General features: G+C 45.1%; 1 protein-coding gene across 1 annotated transcript in view; it reads left to right on the top strand.

Annotated features, from left to right (window-relative positions):
• AFF3 (AF4/FMR2 family member 3) overlaps positions 1 to 27,835 on the top strand; it is a 511,596-nt gene that overhangs the window by 403,899 nt on the left and 79,862 nt on the right. The window contains exon 11 of the mRNA XM_040993806.1: positions 18,566 to 18,606. Coding sequence (XP_040849740.1) covers positions 18,566 to 18,606 — 41 coding nt within the window. The remainder of the gene's footprint in view (positions 1 to 18,565; positions 18,607 to 27,835) is intronic.

Genomic DNA, 27,835 nt, shown 5'->3' with positions numbered 1-27,835 from the left:
GAATGGCCAACTTCCTGGTTTTGTGACTCCATAAAGCGACCCTGCTTGATTTTGAGCTTTCTCTCAATGGATTCGAGTGGCGTGGACTCATTCATGTCTGGTGTCTACATGGTCAAAGTTTGTCCATCTTTGTTGGTATGCCTTCTTCTGTTCTGTACACATTTAGTGTCAGTTACATACCCATGCCACACTGATGGGCACATGGGTATTTGAAGCTGCCAGTATGGGGCTTCTTTTAGCATCCTTGTCTGGATTTTTTTTTTTTTTGAGCTACGGAAACATTTCTACTGTCGGGCCACAGGGCATGTGTGTGTTTAACCATGGTATATTGTCTCAACTCATTTTCCAAAATGGTGTGGCAGTTGGCACCACCTCTAGCAGTGTGAAAGAATTTTACTTCCCTTCACATCCTCACTGCACTTTTGTCTTTTTTGTTTGTAAGGATAACCCTCTCCATTGTTCTGTTTCTTTCTAGTTTTTGTCAGAGTAATACTCTCATAAATTGAATTGGAATGTGCTTTTTACTCTCTTTTTTTCCTTGACATTGTGTAAAAACTGGTGTCAGTTTTTCTGTGGTAAAATTCTGAAGTAAAACCCATCAGAGTCTAGAGAGTTTTAAAACTCAACTGTTTTTCTGATAGTTGTAGGGGCTGTGAGACAGTTTCATAATGGAGAAGTTATGACAGTATTCACTCTTCCAGTAATTAGTCTAACTGTGTCATTTAAGTCATCGTGTTCCTGTGTTAGTCACAGTATCTCTTTCCTTTCTCTGTGATGACTGTGGAATCTACGGTGACAGCCCTGTTTCACACTGACATTAATCATATCTCTTAGTTTTTCCTTTAGCCAGTCTTGCTAGAGGCTTATTGATTGTATTGATCTCTTCCAAGAGTTGGCTTTTTATTTCACTGTTTTTCTCTATTTAGTTTTTTTGGTTTTGTTTTCAGCTTTATTGATTTCTTATTATTTTTTTTTTATTATTTCATTGCTTCCACTTGTTCTAGGTACATTTCTGTCCATTTTCAAGCTTCTCAAGGTAGCTTAGATTATTTATTTGAGACTCGTCCTGTTTTTATAACATAGACATTTGGTATATATGAGGGGTCTTTAAAAATCTCATAGAAAATGAGTGTTACGAAAAAAATTATGTGTGGATTTCAGTTTTTCCACAATAAAAATGTTTTTGAATTTCATTTTCCATGGCCTTTTTGTGGTCCTCTCAAACATTTAATTTTCTAAAACATTGCTGCTTTATCCTACGAATTTTGGCATGTTGTATTTTAATTGTCACTTGGTTTATTGAGACTATCTTAGACTTGTGAATTATTTAGACATAGATTGTTTAATTTCCCAGTGTTTGGGATCTTCTCTAATCCCACTTTTATTCATAAATAATTTGTTTCATTACAGTCAGAAACCATATCTATTATTTTATTTCTTAAAAATTTATTGAAGATTTTTTTTTGGCCAAAGGTACAATCTGTATTATGTATTTGATGAAGTCTTGGAGGAATATGTGTTCTGCTGTTGTTGGGTGGAGTGAACTGTAAGCATTAGTTATATAGACATATTATTGTTGAGTTCTGTATCTTATCTCTCCAGTGGCTATTATTAGCATTTTTTAAACATTTATTTCTATCTGAAAGGCAGATGTTGCAGAGAGAGTAGATACATAGATAGATAGAAAGATCGATCAAACAATCAATCAATCTGTCTTCCATGCCTTGGTTCACTTCCCAAATGACCACAATAGCCAGAGCTGAATTGATCCAAAGCCAGGAGCTTCTTCCCACCTAGGAAGGTCTCCCACATAGGTGCAGGATACCAAGGACTTGAACCATCCTCCTGCTGCTTTTGCAGGCCTTTAGCACAAAGCTGATGGATCAGATGGCCGGGCAGCTGGGACACAGACAGTGCCCATTTGGGGTGCCGGCGCCAAGGACAGAGGATTAGCCGGCAGCACCACTGTGCCAGCCCTGCTGGTATTGGTTTTAAGAGATGTTGAAGTCTCTGGCCTCAATTTTACATTTGTTTATTTCTCCTTTCCATTATATCAGTTTTTACTTCACATACTTTTTATTATTTGGTACATAGACATTTAGATTATGGTTTCTTAGCAGTTATCATCCTGTCATAGCCCACTGTTTCTTCAATTATCTTCTTTGCTTTGAAATCTGCTTTGCCAAATGTCTGTTTAGCTATCCTGGCTTTCTTTCTCTTTCTTTCTTTTTTTAAATGGAGAGTTCCTTTGGTTTTTGTTTTGTTTTGTTTTGTTTTTTATTGAAAAGGCAGATGTACAGAGAGGAGAGACAGATCTTCCATCCGATGGTTCACTCCCCAAGGGGCCACAACTGCTGGAGCTGTGCCAATCCAAAGCCAGGAGCCTCTTTTAGGTTTCCCACACAGGTGCAGGATCCCAAGGCTTTGGGCCATCCTCTGCTGCTTTCCCAGGCCACACAAGCATGGACCTGGATGGGAAGTGGAGCTGCTGGAGTTAGAACCGGCGCCCTTATGGGATCCCAGCGTGTTCAGGATGAGGACTTTAACCACTATGCTGTCATGCCAGGCCCCTGGCTTTCTTTTTCTTCTTGCATAATGTAACTTTTTTCCCATTCTCTTACTTTCAGTCTACCTATATTACATTGTGACTTTCCTATGGGTGGCATATCATTAAGTCATATTTCTATTCAATGTACTAATTAATTTCTGTCTTAGCTTAATTTAAATCATTCACATTTAGTGTGATTATTCAAAAGTTAAAACTTAAATCTACAACTTTGTTTTCTGTTTGTTTTTTCATTTGTCTACTTTTGAAGAATTCCATTTTGATTTGTACTTGTATGTATCTTTTTATAGCTTTTTAGTGACTATTCTAAGCATTAAATTATAGGTTTGTAGCTTACAACAGGTATTGTCATTTTAAGTTTCCTCGGGGGCAGATATTTGACATAGCAATTAAGGTGCTGCTTATTATGCCCACATGCCATATCAGAGTACCTGGGCATGGTCCCATATCCAGCTCTTGATTCTAGTTTTTTGGTCTTGCCTACTCTGGAGCACAGCATTAGTTAAGCCTCTGTCATATAAACAGGAGACCTTGGTGGAGTTCTTGGCTGTAGTCTGGCCCAACTCAGCCATTAAGGGCATTTGAAAAAGAAGCCAGCAAATGAAAGATAACTTCTCAATTTCTGTCTCTCTCTTTCAACCAAATAAATAAAACAGTTGCAATTTTTTTTTAACAAAGTAATTTTCTCCTTTAATATCTCATAGTTGCCTTCCTCAGAGAATTGGAAATAGTGGTTGATATGGGATCTGGTTAATTCAGTTTTCTATCTTCCCAATTTCTTGAGTGGACATCCATAATTTTACATGTTATGGTTGTAGCCCATGGTTGACTGGCTTCTAAGAGGAAAGCCCAGCCTTCCTGTCACCACATCAGACCACTTCTCTGGTTTCCACTCATCCCATCCTTTTACCAGAAGAGACCCCGTCCCTGCTGCTCCTGTCCAAAATGCCCTGCCGCCCTTTCCTCTCAGTTCCTTGGGGGCTAGGTCTTTCCGTTCATTGGTGCTCCACCTCTGCAGCAGAACGGCTCCTCATTGGTCACCAGAGACCTCCTCAGAGTGCGCTATACAGGCTCTTTATGGTCCTGTGTCTTAGCAGAAGATTTCAAGTATTGAAAACAGTCATCCCTCCACTTCCGGAACAGCACACACCCTGTCTTGTGTCTTGAGATGAACCAACCAGAGGTTCATCTCAGGCTCTTTATCTACCCAGCTTTTTGGTTTCTTCTCTCCTCTTCTTGGGTGATCTAATCCACATCCATGACCTTCTGTTTTTAAGATTGGCAGTTTCTAGAGTCGTAACCTCAGAGCTCCCTTTCTGAACCGCAAACCTCCTTGACTTTCCATTTGGCTGGCTCACAAGCATTTCAAGTTCAATCTGTGCCAAATGGAACCTGTGGTCTTTGCCACCCCCATGCACCCAGACATACAAATATGTTCCTCTTATGATAATTCCTGGGTCCAGAGCTAGCACTTCCAGAAGCTTAGGTCTCATTCCTAATGACGTTCTGTTCACCACTCAGATACTCGTTTCATCCCCGGGTCCTATAAATTCAACCTCAAAAGTTAAATATTAGTCCACTTACCTCTTTCCACCCTGGCTCACCTAAACCAGTCTAGTATAAACTATCATATTTCTGTCCCCCACCCTCTATAATACAACCTCCCCACAGTGATCTTTGAAAAATGCAAATGAGATCCAGTCATTTCTCACTCTGAAGTCTTCAATGAATTTTCCATTCCAGCTGTGATCCAATCCAGAGCCCATAGCATTGCCAACACTGCCCTGCACAATCTGCTTTTGTCTGCTTCTTGCCCTTCACATTGAGGTCCTCTGCAGGACTTGAGCCATATAGCCTCCTTTGAGCAAACTACACTTGACAGTTCAGGCTCACCATGGGACTTACTGCTTTGGGTTTTCCTGATATCTGCTCATTTTGGATGTATAACATAATCCTTATTTCCTCAGAGAGAGCTCTCCTTCTTTTCAAGCAAACCCTATAGTTTGCCTGATGGTAATCTTTTTATCTCATTACTTCAGTTGTATATTACATGTTTACTTTTATTTATTTTTAAAATTCATAGATGTACTTGAGAGACTCCTTCCACTAGTCCATTCCCCAAAAACTTGCAGCAGCCCAGGCTGGGCCAGGGTGAAGCCAGGGGTGAGCCAGGAGCTCTGTCCAGGTCACCTGCATGAATGACAGGGAGTATTCAGGCCATCATCCGTTGCCTGTCTGGGTGCACATTGGCAGGAGGCTGGATGGGAGCAGAGATAGAATTTAGCCCCAGGCACTCGAATATGCAGTGTCTTAGCTTGCTGTACTGCAGTGTCACCCTGACTTGCTTTTTTTTTTTTCCAATATCAGCATATACCCACTAAACTAGAAGTTTCCTGAGGAAGTAGGCTGTGCCTGCCACACATAAGACCTAAATATTTGTTAAGTGCATGCTAATGGGTGTCGCTTTGAATTGTTTCCTGATGTTAGTTGTCCATTGTCAAAGAGATATTTGCTCTTCCTTCATCTCTGAATAGAATATTGTAATTTTTGAAATTAATGCTATCCACACATTGAAAAAAAAAATGGACACAGATAACAGAAAGACACAGAATTGTTCATTGGCCATAGCTAAATATATTTTTGAGAGAAAAGTACATTATCCTATCTCCAAAGAAAAGCCCATAGCCACTTTTAAAATTTACCTATTTGGGAGGCAGAGAGAGGTTTTAAAAATTAAAAGAGAGCATATCCGTCCACCTGGTTTCTTCCTAAAAGCCCTCAGCAGCCAGGGTGCTGCAGCCAGAAATGAGAAATGGCATCTTCACCTCCCAGACAGATGGCAGGAACCCAGTTGCTAGAGCCAGCAAGGCTGTCCGCAGGTCACACACTATTTAAGAACTAGAGTCAGGATCCAGAACTGGACAGTCAGCCGAGGCATCTCGGGGTGGGACATGCTCATCCTAACTGGCATCTTCTCTTTTTTTTTAAAGATGTATTTATTTGTTTGAAAGGCAGAGCTAGAGAAAGGTGGCGGGGGGAATGGGGTGGGGAGAAAGATCTTCCATTCTCTGGTTCACCCACAAATGGCCAGTCTGAAGTCAGAAGCCAAAAGCTTCATCCATGTCTCCCACTAGGGTTCAGGCACCCAAGCACTTGGGCCTTCCTCTGTTGCTTTCCCCTCAGGCACATTAACAGGGAGTGGATGGTAAGAAAAGCACTAGGAACTTGAACTGACACCTTCATGGGATGTTGGCACTGTAGGCAGCATCTTTACGTACTGTGCTACAGCACCATCCCTTCCCCACAAGTAGCATCTTAACTGCCAGCCCACTGAGAAGCCACTTGGTAAACATATCTACATCAGTCCCTGTTGGGGTTCCAAGCTTGTGTAAGTGATATCAAACGGAAGGCTTCAACACCTAGAGACTGAGTTTTCCCACAGCCTTCCTCTACAAGGATAACAGGACCAAGATTGGAGCCTCCAGAGCTGGGTGGTATCTAGATTTACTTAAAAAGTTTGCAGATAAAACTGGAAAGGAAGCATCATCTCAAGGCTGTTCTTTTATGATGAGTCTTCAAAAAGTTTACCAAAAAATGTCTTCCCCCAAACCTTTTGAAGTATTCTCAATAATGCTCACATTTTATGAGGTTCGGACTTTAAAAACAACAGCTTCGGAGAACTACTTTGCTAGTGTGAGTCAGGGGAGGATACATAATACACGTAGCAGTCTGTTTGATCTCTTGTTTTTTAGTCTGGGTTTGACCCATTCCAAGGGCCAGCATTTCCATGGAAGATTGTGAAGAAGTGGAAAAGCTTAAGACAGAATTATTCCAGAGTAGTCTAAGTACTCTGGGAACTTTTAGTGGATTGAGAAGAGGAAGATGCATTTTCTTGAATGTCTTCCTGTGGGTTGCAAAATGGCAGTGAGCTCTGCCTTTCAAGTCAGAAAGCTTGGGATGTTGGATGCTAGCATCTGTCCAGATGGAGCCATTGCTGAGGCACGAGGGGCACGTGATGAGGACGTGCCAGCAGGGAGTGGCTGAGATCATGTCACCCACAGACAGTGTCCCCAGGATGACAGATGCATAGCTCAAGACATGAGGGGAACAGGGACATAAATTGAATGGTTACATCTGTGCCTGCAGCTTCCAGTAATTACATTAGCCACACATCTTGGGCAGTCTTTTTACTCTAATTATATGACTGCATTTTTTTTTTCTTTAAATGAGCATGGTTTATCCACTCAAAAGGACACTTTTAATTTTATGGGCAGCGATCATTGGATATAATCTTTAGAAAGAAATCTCCCTGTTGACATCATTTACTTTTAACACAATGAAAAAAAGAAAAGTTACCTTTTAGTCTCCAATCAATACTTGGAGAGCATACAATTAATCTAATAGATATTTAGGTCATTAACATAAATCTGCAAGTTGAGGAGCCAATTATTTCCTTATTTATAATGTGCAGAGTAATAATCACCTCTCTCAGAATCTAAACCCCTCCACCAAGATGTCAAGATTGTAGGTGAGGTGGCGGTGCCACACCCTGAACTGCAGCCCAAGTTTCCCTTGGCGGCTCACAGCAGGCTTAGATAAGAAGCGTTCCCATCTGGATTCTCTGCTGTTGTCAGTGGACGCCCCGATGACTCAACATTGGTTCAGGATGTACTCTTGAAAGTAGATTACCCACGGTAATGGGAGTCTCTTTCTTTTTTTCCTATGACAAAAGGCTGAGCTTTTACAAGAAACCCTTGACAGTGCATGTCCTTTTGCAACCAAATGAATTAGATGAATGATAGACAGATGTGGAGTGGAGACACAGGGGCCCTTTGCAGTCCGGCTGCCTTCCCTGGGTGCGTTTTTCTTCTCAGGATCAGCTGGGCTGATGCTCAAGTTCTCGGCCTGTGAAAATTTATTGCCCACAGAGTCGATCTGCATTCAGGCGGCCAAGTCCGAATAAATAGAGTCATTGTGCTTGTCTGGGATTTGTGGCCAGAGTTCATCCAGTCAGCGTGACATTCATATCCCAGGAGACGCGTAAAAGCCAGCTCCTTGGTATGTGCTCTTGTATCCCGCCAAAATTGTGTAGAATTATATAAACAGGAGTTGAGGCAGTAATCAGGACCAGGTTTGGGGGCCAGGCTCCAAAATCTAGTTGTTCCAGCGTTCAGAATGAACTGTGTTGTCGATGCGATTTGTAGCCACATGAGAGTTGGGTTGTTTTTACCTCAGTTCATGCTGAGGCTCGTCTTAACTACCTACCGGGACCAAGGCTGTGCACAGTGCTTGCTGCTGCATGCTAGCGGTGCTCATTAGGAACGTTTTACCAGAACAATGCTAAATGCATTTCCAACACCAAGAAGTGCCTTGCTCTAAAGGACTCTCCAATAAAAGTATATGCTGTCCCTATTGCTCCTAATAGCACCTTATAAATAAAGAAGAGCCATACAGGTTTGTTTTTAGGTTTGTATCAGTCTTATACCTGAAATAAATAGCAAATGGGATCATAGTGATGGACTGATGCCTTTCTCATGTGTGAGTAGAATGACTCTAAATGAAAACCACGTCCTGTTGTGTCTTTGTCATTATCTGTATATGCGTTATCGTAGTAGCCCTTTAGTCACCATCAAGGAGACAAGCATTCTGCTGGAGGAGTTGATACTTTATAAACAGCATTCTATTGTCACCAAGATAAACGGTCCTCTTATTATAGCAGGCCACCAGCCATAAACATTTGTTAAAAGCACCAGCATAAATGGAGATAGACAAAAACATCGTGGCATTTTTTCAAGTTCATCAACTGTCATTCCCCAAACTGAAGTCATCAGCTGACTGAAATGTCCCTGGACAGAGATGCATAGAAACTCACAACCCCTGTTTGCTAAACCACTTTCTTAGACCTCCTTAAGTGACTCTGATTTATGTAGATTTTGCTATCTCCAATCAGCCTGGCCCACATGCCTTATTTCATCTGGAAAATGAAAAGATTATACAAAAATTGACAATGCCCTGCCTTTTGGCAAACATCTCAGTAACACTGACATTGCCTTGGTGGAGTGGAAGTCGCTGGGTATGACGACTAAGCCATGTGTTGGTGAGTGGTGGGTGTCAGACAGCTCCACACACTGCACCCCAGAGCTGTCCTTGAGAGCCACCATTCATTTGCAGCTTCGCTCTCCCGTGCGCACCGTCCAGCCAGTTCTAGGAATAGCCCTTCACACTACGACTTTAACTGTTCTTCAATAGCTTTTGGGGAGTGAGTATTCATTCAGGAGTGGTGACTCCCTGGAGAATATGCTGTCACTCATATGCAGGCCCAGGGGTACTATGTAGTAAAGGGTTTTCCTCAAATTATTCAGGTGTCTGGTGACAGCGAATCCCCACATGGGACTGATTATCTCATTAGCACGGGTTTTCTCATGAATCTCATACCCTGTGGTTTCTTCGTTGGAGAGAACTGACTTGTGGTCATGAAAGGTCCCTCACTTTAGCCAGTTCCATTCTGACTGTAGCTACAGCCAACAGGTTGTGCTGAGCTGACCAAGACCCCCTTGGGGTAGCTGTGGATGAGACAGCTGTTGAGGTGGCACACCACCACCCATGGCCATCTCTACGCTGGGAAGGCATCAAGCTGCCTGTGAGCCAGGATAGCCATCTGGAAAGGTCAGATCCAGCAGCAAGTCTATATATATATATAATATATATATAATATATATTTTCTCTGTCCTGCAAATACATTCAGTAAATATAAAGCTCAAAGGACTTCCAGGAAGGGTTTGTAATTATGACACGTATTACATAAAAAAGGTAAGCTTACTCAACTACTGTTTCAACTTCTTGATATAATCAGACAAAAAGTTCAAGTAGATTCATGTAAAGATTTTATAGCAATATAAATATCAGTACAAAAGTAATAAAGTGTACATTTTAACACCCCCCCCCCATTCCTATATGGAGAGTCTTCATTTGCTCTGCTGGGACTCTTACATTGTTCATCTAGGCATTAGCAGGAAAGGAGTACAGAAATTGAGAAGGTTGGTTTACATGAGAATAGTGAGGACACTAGTGTTACTGGGAGAAGGAGAAGGAAGCAATGGGGGTGATCTGGAGTTTAGGGGAGAGCAAGAGGAAGACAGGGAGAGGCATAAAGAAGAAAGACCAAGGCACGCATGGGGAAGGGCTTGGCAGAGACAGAGAAGCAATACAGGGTCTGCGGGAGGCTTGGAACATCTGATTCCCCCAACCCTCTCTTATCAAAGAGCCATTGATACTTCAGTTATTTTTTCAAGACTTGCATGGTATAGTTGTGTTCTTTTCGGGTGCAATACCATGTTCAGACTGGACCCAAAACTGCCCTGATCTATTCATTGTGCCTGTAACCTAGAGGTTCACACCACACTGCCCTCACGGCAGTTGCAAGATAGAGGTAGTTAATGTTTTGATTGGTTGGAGGTCTGTTTATTTATCACTTATTAAATGTGCTACATTTTTTTCTGCAATGAGCACTTGCTACTTAGGTCACTGGAAGTAATCATAAAGATGAGGGAGTCCAGAATCAAAATCAACCTCCCCCACACCAACATGCGCATAGCACCACCATTTTGTATCATGTGCCTACAATGGAGGTGAGGTCTGACACCAGAAGGCCTTTGGCTAGAAGCTACCTGTTGTTATTTGTGTAACTCCCATCATTCATCCCAGAGCAACTCAAAAATTGTGTGAGCATGGATACAATGCCCATAATCACTGAAACTTCTATCAACCCATTCTTTAGGAGAACGCAACAGTTAAGTTTAAAATAGAAGAGTGAAGACTGGTAACTTTATTACCTGTCCAGCAAGGATCAGTAAACAGTCCTTCCTGTACAGTCCCATGGGGCCCCCTTTCTCTGCTCTGTAATGCAGCCTTCTCAGCAGATGCCACAGCCTGCCATTAGAGTGCCATATATCCCTCCCGGTGCTCTGAGAGAAGTCTGATGCCCGTCCCTGTGGGGGAAGCCCCTGGGACACATGCTCATGTTGTCCCCACCCTGCCCCCTTCTTTATCCTGACTCTATTTGCAATGGCAGATTCCTCCACAGTCTCGATTTGGAGTGGAGCAGAGCTGCAGGTGAATGGCATCTATATTTGTACAGAGTCATCTTTGTTAGGGCGACCCAGGATGCCCAGGAAAGCCAGCTGTTTTGCTCTTGTCTCTGGTTCCCAATGCGAGCTCCCCTGTCACTCTCACAAATGTTTTTCGTTGGATGAGAAGCTGTGTCCTCATCCTCGGCTCTGCCCGAGCCCTGTGGAGAACAAGATGAGGTCGAAATGTACTCAGTGCAATGTTTTCTAAACAGCATTTCTAGGATTCTGAAGATGTCAAGTCTTTATTACCAAGGAAGAAAACAGAGAAATCAGAGTCTTTCCTTTGTCCTGCAAATATTCCCACATGGGTTGAAAAACACTACTATATGGCAGCACATCACATTAAAAAGGAGATCCATCACCTAAGACTAAAATAAGAAACAGTGAAGACAGTTAAAAAAAAGAGTGAAGATGGGCCTGGCACGGTGGCGCAAGTGGTTAAGGTCCTCACCTTGCACGCCAGGGATCCCATATGGGCGCAGTTCTATCCCGGCAGCCCCGCTTCCCTGCCTGTGGCCCAGGAAAGCAGTTGAGGACGGCCCAAAGCTTTGGGACCCTGCACCCGCATGGGAGACCCGGAAGAGGCTCCTGGCTTCGGATCAACATAGTATCAGTCGTTGCGCTCACTTGGGGAGTGAATCATTGGATGGAAGATCTTCCTCTCTGTCTCTCCTCTCTGTATATCCGCCTTTCCAATAAAAAATAATAATAAAAATAAATCTTTTTAAAAAATAAAAATAAAAAAAAGAGTGAAGAAAGTATGCAGGGGAAAATTGAACAATGAAGTAAACTCATAAATACAGCAGTTCAGCTTGGGAAAAGAAGTGCAAGAAAAAAGTAAGATCTTTAGCCAGAAGGGTGTGTGATTGGATCTGAATTTCATGGCATACCTCATTTAAGAGATTAACTAAGACTAGGTGTTATGGTGTTTATTTAAGCACAGGTGATCTCCAACAATGTGGTAGTTCAGACTTTCCACTTGGCAGTGGCGGATAAGCAGTACTCAATTCAGTACAAACCACATGTTGAATTTGGGCCTTTGAACTTTGCCCCAGGCTGGTGCTGTGCAGCTCTGAGATAATGGGGTACAGGTGAGCCAATCTTCCTGAGCTGCTCAGTGGATGAGGAATATTCAGTACATTGGCTGATGACAACGGTCTGTTGATGATGGTGGGTAGATACCTCCTGTAGCAGTGATCGCTAACAATACCCAGTTAATGAGGTTATCAATATGGGGATTGAAAACAAAAAGATGTATTCCACCTAGTTGAATCTTAAATTTTCCTGGAATGATCATCTAATGTGCATCCCTTCGTTTACATGACTGCTATTAGGAATGTGGAGTGGGGGCAGTGCTCCATTGCCATGCAACAGTTTCAGTCTCATGTGTCCAACTTTCTGGTCAACATACCCATTGGACCATCCTGTAGGCAACTAGAATGCCACACAGTCAAAACTAATCCACTTTTCCTGCCTGTACCTGTACCAAGAGTCTTGAACATCTCTAGCAGTGGCTTTCCATCCATGCCAGAGGTTCAAGCCAGAAACCTAACATTCATTCCAGAAACCTACGCTCTGCCTGCCACATCCAATCAATCACCAATTTCTTCAACCTGGCCTAAAAAATAAAACAGTGACTCTGTCCATAGCTACTCTATGCCTTTCTCTGCCTGAATTCACTGGCATGACTTTAAATGCTATACCTTCTCATCCAGATCCATTCCCTGTGCAGAATCTGGAGTGCCCACTGCAAAATGGAAGCCATATCCCTCACTTTCTACTCTTTGTGAAAGTTATTGTAGGGTCTCAGGAAGTTAGCAACAAATAGAAACCCATGCATGCTGCACCCAGCTTCCCTAAGCCTTCAAATACTGTCTGTTGCCCTGTGGATAATAGCCACAGTCTCTCACTTGTCCCCCCAAAGCCACGGCCCACAAAGTCACACCACAGTGACCTCTTTAGAGATCACCAGCCGAACCAGGTTGTAAGTTGACTTCCAGACTTTGCTCTCAAATTGTTTTCGCTGCCCTTCTTTCCCCTTCCCCCACTTCCCTGCTCTTATGACTCCTCCTTCAAGTCTCGGCCTTGTTACTCTTTGCTAAGTGAGTCTGTCTTTACTGTTCATTCCAAATGAAAGCTTGCTCTTTAGCCTGCAGTACCCTGTCTTCTTCAGCAGTTTCTTGAAACATCTTGACTGATGTGTGTGTGTGTGTGTGTACCTTTTCTTGTCTGCCTTGTGTCCAGACTCTAGGCATGATAGGTCTGTTTTGGCTGTCACCAGGCAGTCTGGGACCTGCGTACAGCAGGTGTTTTATGTTGATTACAGACCTGTGCCCGTGCTAGTTCTGTTTCTGCCCAGTTACAAATGGAAGCACGCTGGGACACTTGGGTGTGTGCCTCTTCTCTTTGCTTGCCTCCTCACTCCAGTCTTCATGAACTTGTGCAGCGTTCTGCCCAATTTTGCTAAGGGCATTTAATTTCCTCTTTTGATTTCCTTTCAATAACAGATTGTGACTTGTAACTCATTGAACATACAATGAGACCTGAATATCTACTGATTATGTTCCCAAGCACCAAGCTTGCTACAATAAAGACAGAGAAAAGATGTCATCTCTCAAGTAGAACCTAGGAAATGACCATTTCTGGCAGAAAACCCATTTTGTCTCCTGGAGTTGCGCTTCAGAGTCATTCATGAATGAATAATGAACTCTGGGAAGATCAGCGAAGCGTTCTGTTAACCCTCTCAACGGTTTCACTAAGATTTGAGGGGAGAGAGAGAGCTATGAGATGTTGAGAGATTAAGAAAGAGAAAAAATATGGTTGCTATAACACATAGCTCTGGAAGGAATGAAATTGGGTAATCCATCTAGTTCTCAGATTTCAATCATGAGTCACCTAGGTAATTTTTTCTCTGCTATTTAGTTCCAATGTTTATTCCTTTTATTATTTTCCAGCAGTACAATAAAATACTGTGCAAAAAGCGAAGGGTGTGTTTTGAGAAAGAAGGTAATGAAGTAATTCTGGTCTTTACTTTGTTGTATAACATGTCATTTTTAATCTAATGCTGTAGGATTTTTTTCACTCCCTTCTAGGAATTATTTAAAATATTTAACAAATTGTTATCTCCTTTCTTAGTGAATGATCAGTTATCTTCTGTAAAGTTTTTAATAATGTATAGTAACTGCAAATTGAATAGCACAATCAAATCAGGCATTCAAAAATAGGAATGCAGGCCCTGTGCGGTGGCCTAGCGGGTAAAGTCCTCACCTTGAGCACTCTGGGATCCCATATGGGCACCAGTTTTAATTCCAGCAACTCCACTCCCCATCCAGCTCCCTGCTTGTGGCCTGGGAAAGCAGTCAAGGACGACCCAAAGCCTTTGAACCCTGTACCTGTGTGGGAGACTTGGGGGAGGTTCCTGGCATCAGATTGGCAAAGCACTGGCCGTTGCGGTCACTTGGGGAGTGAATCATCAGATGGAAGATCTTTTTTTCTGTCTCCCCTCTTCTCTGTATATCTGACTTTGCAATAAAAAAATAAATCTTTAAAACAAAATAGGGGTGCAAGCAGTTCATGAGAGTAGGAAGGCTAGCATTGGAGCATGATAATGTACGTCAAACAGATAAGGGGAGAATGATGTTGCTTGCTGGCTGATGGGGTACCTGGCGTCAGAATCAAAGGGGCTTTCTAGTCCCAGCCTTGTGTCTGTCTGCCAGGGGAAGAGCCTTTGTTCCTGACTCTCAGCTTCCAACCCAGTGAGTACAAAGGTACTTCAAAAAGTATGCAAATCAGAAGATAAGTTTATTTGGGTACCCCCCCCAAATTATGAAATCTGTTTGTACAAAGCATCTTCAGAAAGTTCACAGGAATTGTCTATCATGGAAAACTGTATATGGATTTTAATTTTTTTGTTTTTGGTGCTGAACCGATCTTGTGGGGGGAGTGTTTGGCATAGTCTCTGGGATTGCCCTATTGGAGTGGCTGGATTCACACCCCAGCTCTGCTTCCCATCCAGCTTCCTGTGAACACACGCCATGGGAGGCAGCAGGTGATGGCCACCACCCCTGTCAGAGACCAGGGTTGAACCCAGGCGCCTGGCCTTGGCATGGCCCAGCCCCGGCTGGACTGGGCATTTGAAGAGTGTAAGCCAGCAAATAGAAAATCTTCCTTGCCTCTGCCTCTCTATCTCATTCTTTGTTTCTCCATCTTTCTTTCAAGAAATAGTGAAAATAAAAACAACCCTTTATTTTTAAAATGTAGATTTATCTTTAAAAGCCCCCCTTTTGTGGACTTTTTGAAGCTCCCTGTGTTTGAGGACCCAACCGGCTTCTATGCAGTGGACTTGCTTTCGGCAGGCACCACTCCCCAGGGGGCATCCATTTGCAGGCACTCGGTGTGGTCCAGCAGCAGGTTCATGTGTGTGTATGTGTGTGTTTGCTTTGCTTTGCTATTGCTTTTTAAATCATATCCTTACAGGCTGTACATCAACATGCTCTTTTTCCCTATCATAAAAACCAGCAGGAGGTATGCGAGGCAGGAGAGGAAGTCAAGAGACTGTTCGATGTTGACAGGCGGGATCTATCTCCGTGGCTCTGGGAGAATGCGCATGTGCTGGCAGAGCCTTCAGGACTGCACTTGGAGTCTCATCCCCGGGTGATTGCCGTCATGCCATGAGGAGCTGGGCACCTGTGGGCCCCTCTGCTGGCTTGATCTGAAGAGCTTCTTCTCATAATACATTCTGCCTTTGCTCTTGAGGAGTTCAAAGTCCTTCATGTGGAGTCAGCACCCACAGAGTCGGGAGGAGAGAGTGGAGTCCATGTTCCTGTGTAGCTGCCAGGAGGGAGCCCTGCCTTGCTGGGTTAGAGAAACAGCCTGGCGGAGACAGCTCCGAGAATGGGGTGGCCGTCTGGCAGCTGCTGGGCGCCCCTGCCAATGTGCAACCTGCGTGGATTTTCAAATCCAGGCTCAGTGTTTCCATGCCACAGCTGCTTCCCTGCCCTAGCATGCCCATCAGTTTCAAAATGCTGCAAGAAATGCTCCTTATAATCCCATTGGTGACAGATGATTTGGGAGCACCTGGGGGATTGCTCTTTCCCTTTCTTGAAGTAGTTTTGTGACTCCAGAATGCCAGGACAGTGGTACTGGGGCAGATTGCAGCAAACAGAAAGCAGTACCGTGGGCTTGGTGGATCTTCCAGCATCCCATCAGAGAGGGAAAGGGCAGTGTAGAAATGGGGATGTTTGTCGAGGGTCACACTCAGGGACCCAAACACATGGATGGTGAGATCTGTCCCAGCATGTCGGTCTCTCAGTTCCCACTTCATCAGATCCAGTGGGATTTTTTTGTTGTTATTTTGTTTTTTCAGACCAAAGTTGCTGTTGTGTCCACGGAAATTGATCTAAGTCCCTCTTTTTAGTTTGTCCTCCTTGTCTTTGCCAGACCCCCAAGCACGTGTTTTCTTCCTACACCCATCTTTCACGTCTGCTTTTCATTGCCCAGTGGTGTGTCTCTGGCAGCATTTTGTCATTTTAAGGAGGGACAGTTCCTCATTGTGCAAGGAACCCGCTTGCTCTTTGAAAGGCTTTGGTATCCCTGGGCACTAAAAACAAAGAGCCATCCTCCTCACGCGAGGAGCTTGTCTGAACACCATCAGTCAACCTCAGTCACTCTCCAGTTAGAAAGAAGGGATGCCCCAGGTGAGAACTACTGGAAGCCAGAACAAGACCAGTGTTGTGGCACAGTGGATTAGCCACAGTCTGCAACATGAGCATACCATACGGCCACTGAGTTAGGTCCCAGCTGCTCCACTTCCAGTCCTGCTCCCTGCTAACATACCTGGAGAAGTGGTGGAAGATGGCCCAAGTGCTTGAGCCCCGCCACTCATGTGGGAAGCTTTCACCTGGCCAGGCCAAACCTTCCTGACCAACCAGGGAGTGAACCAGCCAGGAAAAGCTCGCTCTCCTCTTTCTCTCTCTCTCCCCCTCTCTGTAACTCTTTCAGATAAGTACTCTGTTTATTTTAAATAAGCTGGGACACAGGCCCGTTCTCTGACCTTCTAGCACAGTACTCCATTCCTTTTCTTTCCTGGCCACATCTCTCCTTGCTTTTAGAATTCACTGGGAAGGATTACCTGATTGACTGGTTGCTTTGCCCTTTGGTTCAGCACCCCTGACAGTTCCAGGCACCCAGGAAGGAACTGGTAGTCTCTCCCAGCCTCTTGGTCACACTTGCACCTGTTCCATGCTGGCCCTGTCCTCCCGCTTGTCTTTCGTGTGGTACCTGCGGTGTGACTGCTCACCCAGGGACTGCAGTTCTTCAGGACACTGATCCTCTGCTTTTGTTCTTGTCTTTCTTGGAGCCCAGCACACTCATCTCCGCACGGCAGGAAGTTGGTCCCTGTGGCAGTAACCAGTTCAAGCACATGGGACTGTTAGCTATTGGGTGTTTTGTTTCTGTAACAGGAATGATGGTTCTGAGGTGTCCCTTTTTTCTCATCTGAAGAGTCTGTTGCGCCTGTTATCTCAGTGTGAGGAGGCAGCAGCATGGCAAGTGTATCAGTGTCTGTGGGGAGCAGCAAATGGAAGGGCAGTTCATGCACGGGGCACGTGGGTCACATGCATCCATGGGACATCCCAAGGAAGCCATGGTCCTCAGCGTGCCCTTCACTTTCCTTAGCCACATAGGGCACTGGGATGAAGGCAAATGATGCCGACAGAACATGAAAGAATGAAACAGGGAATCTTCATTGCTCATCATGGAAAATTTCAATGAATGTACAAAAGAGGTCTTCATTAAGCTCAAGGAAAATTTGGATTATTTTAAAAAAACAGACCTGGCGCCATAGCCTAGTGGCTAAGTTCCTTGTCTTGTACAAGCCAGATTCCCATATGGGCACTGGTTCATGTCCCAGCAGCCCTTCTTCCCATCCAGGTCCATGCTTGTGGCCTGGGAAAGCAGTCGAGGACGGCCCAAAGCCTTGGGACTCTGCACCTGTGTGGAAAACCCAGAAGAGGCTCCAGGCTCCTGGCTTCGGACTAGCACAGCACTGACCGTTGCAGTCACTTGGGGAGTGAGCCGTCATATAGAAGATCTTCCTGTTTCTCCTCCTCTCATTATATTTAACTTTGCAATTAAAAAAAAATGAAACATCCAAAAGCCAAAACCAACGCAAAATGAAAGTGTTACCCACTTCGTATGCAGAAATGGCTGGAAGGATACAGACTCCGCCAGTACTAGCCAAGGAACAGCCAAAGTCACCAGCCCAGGGCGTTGCCTTCCCCCTCTCCCCTCCCCACCACTGCTTTGTTTTGAAGCAGATCCATAAATATTTTCATGTGGATCTCTAGATTTTTTTTAATAGCCACAGGTCATTACTAACCTCCCCATCCCCACCCGTACCCCCTTACCCCACCAGTTCTTCATCCCCTGGTACGAGATTTCGGGTCAACATTCCGGTCTCCAGCCTTGGAGACTTTTTCCATGAAGCTGAAAACTTGGTCAAAAGAGACAGCTTCAATGGAAAAGAAGCATCTTTCTTTCTTACAAGAAAGATAAGAATGGGAAAACGATTCAGGAAATTCAAATAACTTCTCTGGTCCTTGGGGCGTTTCTTGAGCCCATCCAACCTCACCTTGGTGGTCTTGGCGCCACCCCAAGCTCGCCCCCTTGTGGAAGGTGCACGTTGGTTCCCTGATGAAGGCTTCAGGAATGTTCATCTCGCCATGAACAGGACTCTCCACTGTGGCCAGTCACTTAAAATTTGGCCACATGACAAAAATGTGTGTAATACAGATTTTTTTTTCAAAGTGTTGATTGAGCACATAATTTAAAAGTCAGAATATTAAGTAAACATCTCTGCCCTTTCTTCCAGCAGGCAGCCCAGAGAACAGCTCTCCGCGCTCTGTCTGACAGGTACATTTTGTCATTTTTATGAACTATAAATTGCTTTATGAAACATTGAGCCCTATTTATTGTGGCATATAATTCATAATCGGATTTTGTCCCTAAAGTGTCTGTGAACTGGGATGTTAAACATTTTGCATGCTTGGATTTGTCATGCATGTGTGGAGTTTATTGCTGCAAAAATCGCCTTGTTGTATTTCATATAAAGTATGAAGAATCCCTTGTTGTACAATGAAACAAGAGACAAGAAACTTCGGGGGAAGACTTGAAAGGTGTAGTAAATTGTGAACTTGGGAACTCGTAGTAGAGTTCAGCTTGTGTTTTCAGATGTAAGTGCTTCATTTATTTTGAGGTGTTTCCTGCAGACTGCTTCCCTGTCCCGTCACCAGGTGCCATCGAGTCTTTGATGAGATTCTCTGTGCTTGCATTGTCCCTGCTTGCTCGAGCTGGTGCTGTGGCGTTGCATGTAGGTTACTGCCTGAGGTGTACGCTTTCTCTAGGAAGACACCCACACTATGACACGCATCCTACTCGGCCTTGAAAGATTGCTGAAAGATTGCAGAAAGGTTGCCGAGCTGAGGCGCATGCGTGAAGTGACTTTCTAGAACAGACCTGACCCAGTGGTTTGGTTGAGTGGGTGGTTTGGCTCTCCCGCCCTTTCGTGTGTGTGTGTGTGTGTGTGTGTGTGTGTGTGTGTGTGTGTGTGTACATGCACACACCCCATCAGGAGCTAGATGTTTGTCTCAGTAAGTTGCCATGGAAAAGCAGCAGCACTGGCAGGTGCTCCCCTTGCTGACTGTGCATGGGCTCCCTAGCTGCAGCCCGTGTTCCTTGCCTCACTCCTTTCTGTAAGAATTGACTGTGTAAACCAGCTCAGTTTACTGCTCCTTCAAGGTACATCCTGTCACTTGGGTGTGTTACTTGGTGCACATGGCAGGAGGCTGAGCCTGAGTGGTTTTATTTCAGTTGAAAACCCTTCCCCATGACAAGCCTACGTGTTCAAAGATGAGTTAGCACATGACTGTCTGGAACTGCTACTGGGGTTTCATAAGAGCTGATGACTTACCACTTCTAAGTCTGTTGGTAGAAAGAGGAGAGACTTTGGATCCAAAGTCCTTGAAAACCCGACACATTAATTTCCTTCGCAGGCACATTTCTCTTTCTCCCTTTGATTTTTCTTGAGCAGGCGGCTCCTTCAACAACATGCATGGAGATGCAAGGGAAAGCCTCAGTGTACAACAGTTTGGTACTGCTAACAGGTCCAACAGTTCTTTTCAGGGATAATGAAAATGTGGTCCAATGAGATGGTGGTAGAGGTTGCACAGCCCTTTTAATATGCTAAGAAGCATTGAATGACACCTTTTAAATGAGTGAACTTTATAGTATATAAATCACATTTCAATAAAGCTACATAGATGTACATGAAATGTCACAGTGACCTTTGGGGAAGTGAACCACAACCTATTTAAGGAAAGGGGGACTCCCTTGGAAGACACGGTTGCAAATGCAGAGACATCTCCTCAGAGACAGGACCCGTCCATTCAAAGGCTTTTTTCCTGAAGACACAGGGCTTGAAGATGTATGTGGGTGTTACTGATGGCTGTGCCCCTGGCCTGGCATCCTTTTGCTATTCTCACCCAAACCACTTATCAGCCTTACTCTGTACCCAGAAGCAGAGGTGCCCACTGTCTCTGCCCTTCCTGTGAAGTTCCCTCTCCTTGGAAATAATTGCCCATCTCTGCCATTCCAACCACCTGTGTAATGTTGGGTGAACTATCATTTTGAAGTGATCAGTTAGTTGACTTTTACTACTGTCCTAGTGGTACCTTTTTGTAGGGCTAGCTTCTCAGTACTTTTCTGTCCAATTTTCTCCCTGTTCCGGGGCATGGAAGTTATTTCCATAAATGACAATATTGTAATAAATTGGCGCTGTAATTTGTAAAAATATTTTTTAATTTCTTTTTACTGGAAAGACAAATTTTACGGAGAGAAAAGAGATCTGGAGAAGATCTTGCATCCCCCTTTCCCCTCAACTAATGTCTGCAATGGCTGGAGCTGAGCCAATCCAAAGCTTGGAACCAGGAGCTTCTTCCAGGTCTCCCACATGGATTGCAGGGACCTTGCTGCAACTTGAGCCATCCTCCACTGCCTTCGCAGGCCGTAAGCTGGATGGAGAGTAAAGCAGCTGGGACCTGAACCAGCATCTGTGTGGAATGCTAGCATCACCGAGAAGATTAGCTTACTATACCTCCATTGCTGGCCCTGGGCACTGCAATTTTAAGACTAACTTTAAAATAACAACTAAAAACATCTACTGAATTGATTTTCATGTGTATATGCCAGAATCCAATATCGGCGCTGGTTCATGTCCCAGCTGCTCCATTTCCCATCCACCTCCCTGCTTGTGGCCTGTGAAAGCAATCGAGGATGGCCCAAAGCCCAAAGCCTTGGGATCCTGTACCCATGTGGGAAACCTGGAGAAAGCTCCTGGCTCCTGGCTTTGGAGTGACTCAGCTCCAGCCATCGTGGCTGCTTGGGGAGTGAATCAGTGGATGGAAGATCTTTCTTTCTGTCTTCTAAATCTGCATTTCCAATAAAAAAAAAAGAAATAAATCTTTTGTAAAAATTAAGGGATGTACCATGACTTATATATTTATTTATTTGAAAGGCAGAGAGAGAAACAGATTATTTCCCGTCCACCAAGTTACTACCCGAAAGCGTACGGTAGCTGGGGCCAGGCCAAGCTGGAGGGCAAGGGCCTGGAATTCATTCCATGTTTCATGAGTGAGCACTTGGTGCCGCCCAAAGTGTGCCGTAGTGGGAGGCTGGACCAGGGGGCACTGAACCATCAGCCTGGGCCTGTGATTCAGGATGCAGGCATCTCAAGAGGCAAATTCATCACCGCACCGAACACCTGCACCAGTAGGTTTTTGTCTGTTTACAAAGTACTCACTTATCAAGTGACCGATGTCATTTTCTGCTGAGTTCTCATTGCCCACATACCAGCTCTTTCCAGAAAGGGGAGCACGATGACTCAGGGTCACCCCACTGCGTGGCTCTCATGGTATACTCTGCTTCTCAGAGAAACCTCAGTGGAACAGAATTGAGTGAGGATCTCCCACAGGCCGTGGCCTTCCCAGGCTGCTCAGAGCTTGGTATTCTACAAAAGAATTCTGTTTCCTGAACTGTCTTTGTTTCCAGTCTATTGACATCTCATTATGTGAAGTCCCACAGTGATTAGGCAGCACTTTGGTTTATGTCCTAGGGCAAAAGGCACCTTTCAGGTCTCAGAACGGACATCCTGAATTCTGGAATCGACCAGAAAAGCCCGCTTTGGGTCTGGCCCCTGCCGCTGCGGGCCCCCATCCTCTCCTCCTGCACCTCTGTGTCTGACATGTTTGCTCAGGCATGGACTGTTTCTCCTTTCGTCTGTGGCCTCAGCTTTAACATCCCAGCAACGCAGGGATATTCATACGAGGACAGAGCCGTTTCGTTTCAAGGCCGGAGTTGGTGAGAAGATATGGATTGGATGGTAGGCAGCCAGTGCTTGCGTTCTGTCTTCCTAGAAGAAATGGGAAAAGGATGTGACCAGAGAATGCAGGAAGAGGTGACAGAATCCCCAGGCAGGAGAACGAGCAGTTACCAGAAGACCTCAGTCCGCAGAGGGCACTGTACTCCTGAGTTACCCACCCCTGAGTCCCGTGGACCACTTGGCGTTGTTTCCTCTTAGGGGTCATTGTATGCCCGACCAGGAGGGGGAGGAGGGACCCACGAGCTCGAGGCTCGTTTCTAGAAATGTGTCTTTGGTGTGAACCCTGTGTGGCACAGCAGAAGCGACCGCGTAGCTGGTAATATGGAAAATATGCAAAGTGCCACAAGGGAGAGGGTGGGCTCTGTGTGCAGCATACCAAGTGCTCGGATACGATGAACTTCCCCTCCTCGGTAGTAAATAGCAGATAACGATGATCAGAACAGGGATGCGAGCGATTTATCAAGCTGAGCGACTGTGCATTTGCAGAGAAACTGGAGGTCAATCTTGAAATCTAGGGCCAGAGGAGCACTCGGAAATTGCCGAGACTAAGAAGTTAATCACACCCTTAGACTGCTCTCATCTGTCTCCAAGACAGAGCCGCTGCACCGTGAGCAGGCATGCTTTATAGCAGCAGATCAGGAATTAATATTTTCTGTGAAGCCGTGAGCATCATTTGTAGGAACTTGGATTATATAAAAATGGTGCATAATTTCGTATGAATAAATCACATGTGACTGGAGAAAATGGTTCTTGATAAAAAAAAAAAAAAAAGACCGGAGTAAACAGGACGTCGTCGGGTGAAGGGAGAGCAGGACATCGGGTGGGTGGCACAGCGGGGGAAGAGCGAGAAAGCCAGTGTGAACAGACTTGTTGAAGCGATGACACTTGGAGGGCATGAATGGCCATGTGGTTAAATCACGCATGTAATCACCCTCTGAGATGTCACCCTGCAGCTCCAGCCATGGCCACATTTTTACAGTCTCAGAGATGTCTTGCCAGACTGTAACCTGTCGGCCCATCTGGCGATAGCATGGGCCTAAGATGCGTTGCTGTTGAGATCCAGACAACTGCCAATTGATGTGTTCATCGATTCTCAGATACTGACTGACAGCAGCCCGCAGGCTCCAGTGGGGTCCTTGCTGGAAGCAGGGGTGCAGCCTGAGAGGCACCCCTGTGCCTGCACTCATGGCTTCACCTGCCTGATGGAGTGTCACCTTGGCATGGCAAAGAGCCTTCTCTGGCCTAAACATTTGCTTTTTCTCAAATCTCATGCATCGAGTACCCTGTTTCCATGTTTGGAGAGTATTATTAGACAAACACATGGGGAGGAGCCTAAAATTAAGGGAGATGTATCTCCGTGGAGATAGAGAACTGTGTCCCGAGGCAGGGCTGCATGTGGCTGCACAGCAAGGTGACAAACACAGGGGACACTTGCCTGACCAAGCAGGGACTGCATGTAGCTTTGTCTTCCTGACCTCATGTCCACGCAGCCAGCTTCAGCCACTCATGCTGGGATCGGTCAGCCAGTGTGAAGACAGCTTTCCAGAAATGAGAATCACAGTTGCCAGGGATTGCTAACAGTGGGACTCTTGCGGAAGGGTTAGAGATAGGGGTACCTTCCAGAAAGGTACACTTCCAACTTGGAAGCTGTGAAGGTAGCGTGCTGACAGGTCTGCGTCAACCTTGCTTTGGGTCCCACATTCTCTCCAAAGCATAGGGCTCCTTATAGTATGTGCAGTAATAATCTTTGTGGTTGGTGTACCATGTGAATTTTAAAAGCAACTCTTAGATACTAGTGTGTTCACGGTTAACTTCTGATCCTCATAATTCCCAGTAAATCGGCAACACCCACTTTACAGATGGGAAAGCTGAGTCTTGTGCAAGTGAAGAGACTCCCCTACAGCCACAAGGCCGCACGTTAGCAAAGCTAAGACTAGATGCCAGTATGGTGCTGCGTCCGTCCTCAGATGACAGCAAAGACAACGTGGGCCGCACATTACAGCCTACCGTTGCATTGGCTTGGATAGCTTTGCGTCATTAGCACCTAGCACAGTAATTGGGAACCAGGCAGTATAAGTAGCCACTTGTGGAATAGAAGCCAACCAGGAGCATGTGAAGGAGGGAATTCAGTCAATACTTTGTACATAAGCATTGGCAACTTTGGGCTTAAAATAGGAAACCTGGGCCTGGAGCAGTAGCCTAGCAGCTGAAGTCCTTGCCTTGCATGCGCCAGGATCCCCTGTGGGCACTGGTTCTAATCTTGGCCGCCCCGCTTCCTATCCTGCTCTCTGCTTGTGGCCTGGGAAAGTAGTGGCGGCTGGCCCAAAGCCTTGGGACTCTGCACCCGCGTGGGAGACCCGGGTGAGGCTCCTGGCTCTTGGCTTTAGATTGGTGCAGCTCCAACCATCACAGCCGCTTGGGGACAGAATCATTGGACAAAAGATGTTCTTCTCTGTCTCTCGTACTCTGTATACCTGACTTTCCAGTAAAAATAAATAAACCTTTAAAAGAAAATAGGGAACCACTTCTTGGGACTTTGGCTGTCTGTCATTGTAGTGGTTGGCTTGGCTGGCAGAGGTTGGCAGACAGCTCACAGCTCTGTAGTTCGAGCAGGTATGCAGGCCTGCTTGTAAAGATACTGCAGAAGCAAGAAATGCTAGGAACTCACACAGGTTGGAAGGACAGGAAATGGAATAATGAGGGGAAGTAAGTCAGAACGGGGCAAGAAAAATCTCAAAAGAAGAGTTCAACAAGTTGTCAGCACCAGTGCGATAACAGTAATGCAGAGAAGTGCATGGTGCGGCAAGGAGGCTCGTTGCACTAGGTGGGTCAGACCAGTGAGCGTGGCTGCTCCCTCTCGCCCGTCCTCCTTGTTTCTGCATGTTATCCACCCCCCCATGGCTTAGGGTGCTTTGCTGTGAATGTCCACCAACCTCTGTGCGTGATGAAGTCAAGGTTGGTGGAAGGAATGCCAGTGATTCCCTGGGGAATTCTCAGGGCACAGAGGAGGGGAGCAGTGCGTTTCAATTAGCATTTGGAAGTGGAGAACAGCAGGTGACCCGGGGAGAGAGAAAGGCAGGAGTGGCAGGCCTGGGCAAGGCTGCAGGAGGCACATGGAACAGCTGGCTGTCTTGAATACTAGGAGGTACTTTGAATAACCAGGGCAGCATTTGGAGAGGCAGAGAAGTTGCTGCTGGGATCCTCATCCTGTATCCAGTGCATGGGTTTCCAGTCCCAGCTCCACGTCCACTCCCAGCTTCCTGCTAAGTCACGTCCTCGAGTGACAGACAGTGGCTAAAGCAGCTGAGTGCCTGCTACGTGGGCATCTCGGGCGGAGTTCAGGCTCCTGACTTCCACCTTGTCCAGCTGCTGGAGAGTGAACCAATGGGTGGAAGACATTTTCTCTGTCTCTGTCTCTTTGCCTCTCCAAGTAATAAGTTGAAATGACTGCCAAATAAAGGCTTACTAAATGCCTTTCAAAACAAGAAGACAAAGAATATAAATCACACACTCTCCTCTCTGGCCTCAGGATAAGGTAAAACAAGACAACCAAAAAAAAAAAAGTCACTTCTTGCCCATTATTTCCTAATCTCTCTCTCATTGTGAGACTTCGTGAAGACAAGCATGGGACTTTATACCCTGAATTCAGGCTGGAGTTTATAATTGATGAAGCATTTATACATCTGAGTTCAGATCTCAGCTGCAGGAGCAAGGTGGTAGCAATAGCTTCCTTGTAAGGTTCTGTACAGATGAAATAGATGCCTTAAATAGGCACTTTGTTAGTGTGTCCGTAAGTTGGTGACTGTTCTGCACACCCAAGCAAAGCCAGCCATCAAAACACAATGAGAGGCTGTCAAGTCCTACCAGGAAATAAAAGACTGGTTCGGGGACCTACAGCCCACAGAGCAGTGTACCTGGATGCGATCCGTGAGTGCAGCTCCCGAGCCTGGCTTCCTGTTACTGCACACAGGCAGGGCAGGGGCGAAGGCTTCAGTAGTGTGTCCCTGCCGTGCATGTGGGAGACTCGGAGTGAGTGCCTGAATCCTGGCTCTCTAGGAAGTAACCCTGGTCCTGGCCACTCTAGGCATGTGCGGAGTGAACCAGCAGATGAATCAGAGAGCATGTTCTTGCCCTCTCTTAGCTCTGTATACACCTATATGTATATGTGTACATATGCATGCATATAGACAGATATGTCTGTCTCTAAAATGAATTTCAAAATTGTGAAGTCCCACTAGGGGGCTTAACAAGCAAGAATGGAAAATAATGGAGTATTAGCATTGGTTTCGTTTTTGACAGCTATTAACTAAAACAATCTGATGTCTGAGGCAGTAACTGTGTTTTCACATTGCCGTTGTAGAAAAGTGCGTATCAGCAAATCCTAAGACATGCCCTTTCCTGTGTTAGTCATGATGCCCCTACGTATAGCATGTTTGATCCTAGGCAAAATGCGTGCCAGCCCTGCAAAGCTGACTTCCTACTCACTCAGGCAAAAAAAAAAAAAAAAAAAAAGTCACCCTAAGTCATTTCCTGCTTTTCCAGCTGCTCTCCAAAGAACTGGTCTCTCTCTCTCTCTCTCTCTCTCTCTCTCTCTCTCTCTCTCTCTCTCTCTCTCTCTCTCTCTCTTTCATTTCAAAATAAAGGATACTATTTCAAAAACAAGCAGTAATTTTTCAGATACCTTAGGGAAGCCTCGGTAGAAAGCCGTTGGGGTTGTGTGGGACTCTCCTCTGCAACGGGACTCAAGGTTAGCCATCACAGACATGGGGACCCTTGGGCCACCTGCTGCTGCGGGAGGCCCCACTTGTGTCCTTCATGGCTCTTTGATGACTGTGTGAGCCATCAGCTACATAAGCAATGCAAGCAGCCATGCAGGCTGTCCGGTCTAAATTCAGTTTTAAAAAGCTTCCCTAGTACTAATTTCCACAATAAAATGGAATAGCTTCAGAGAAGTCGTTGAGTTCTATCAGGTAAATAATACACATCTTAAAAGGTCCCAGACTTGTATTTTAAACAATGGAAAGCAGCATGGAACAAGCTACAGTCTTTGGAGTACATCAGTAAGAGTTACATAAGGCCACTAATTACCCCATAAAATGGTTAAGACCTTTTGCGGGGGTGTCTCCCCCAAGGAGAACATAGTGGGAGAGATCTCTGGGTGTGAGTAAACTTTAACCCTTTGAGTACCACAGCCACCGGCTGCCTACAGAAACGGGTGGGATGACGGGATCCATTGGAACCCCTTCAAACAGAATGAGAACACTTCGTGTGAATGTACTTTAATGCTTTTTAAGTGTACCCTGAAAAATGGTTATAGTGGCCAAGTTTGTGGTGTGTGTTTTACCACAATTTTAAACAGAATGAAAACAAGAAATAAGTGGAGCTATCTCTGGGGATACAGTTGAGTATCTCTAATGCAAAACCCATAATGCTCTAAAGCCTAAGACTTTTGGAGTACCAGAATGATGCTCCATACTGTTCCCTTTTGTTCACTAAATTATTTTAGAATACTGTGTAAAATTACTTTAAATATGTCAAGAAGATTTTTAGGGAACATAAATAGGTTTAGTATTTAGGCTCGGACTCATCCCCAAGACATCAGACTATGTAAACATGAATATTTCAAAATCCAGAAAGAAGTTCAAATCACTTCTGGTCCCCGGTGTGTGGACAAAGACTGCTCCACCTGGAGCAGGTGTCCATGTG

The sequence above is a fragment of the Ochotona curzoniae genome, unplaced genomic scaffold (genome assembly GCF_017591425.1).
Source record: "Ochotona curzoniae isolate NIBS_2020 unplaced genomic scaffold, NIBS_Ocur_1.0 contig_883, whole genome shotgun sequence".
NCBI lineage: Eukaryota > Metazoa > Chordata > Mammalia > Lagomorpha > Ochotonidae > Ochotona > Ochotona curzoniae.
Note: the sequence above shows the minus strand (reverse complement) of the source record. Positions and strands in the feature narration are given on the sequence as shown.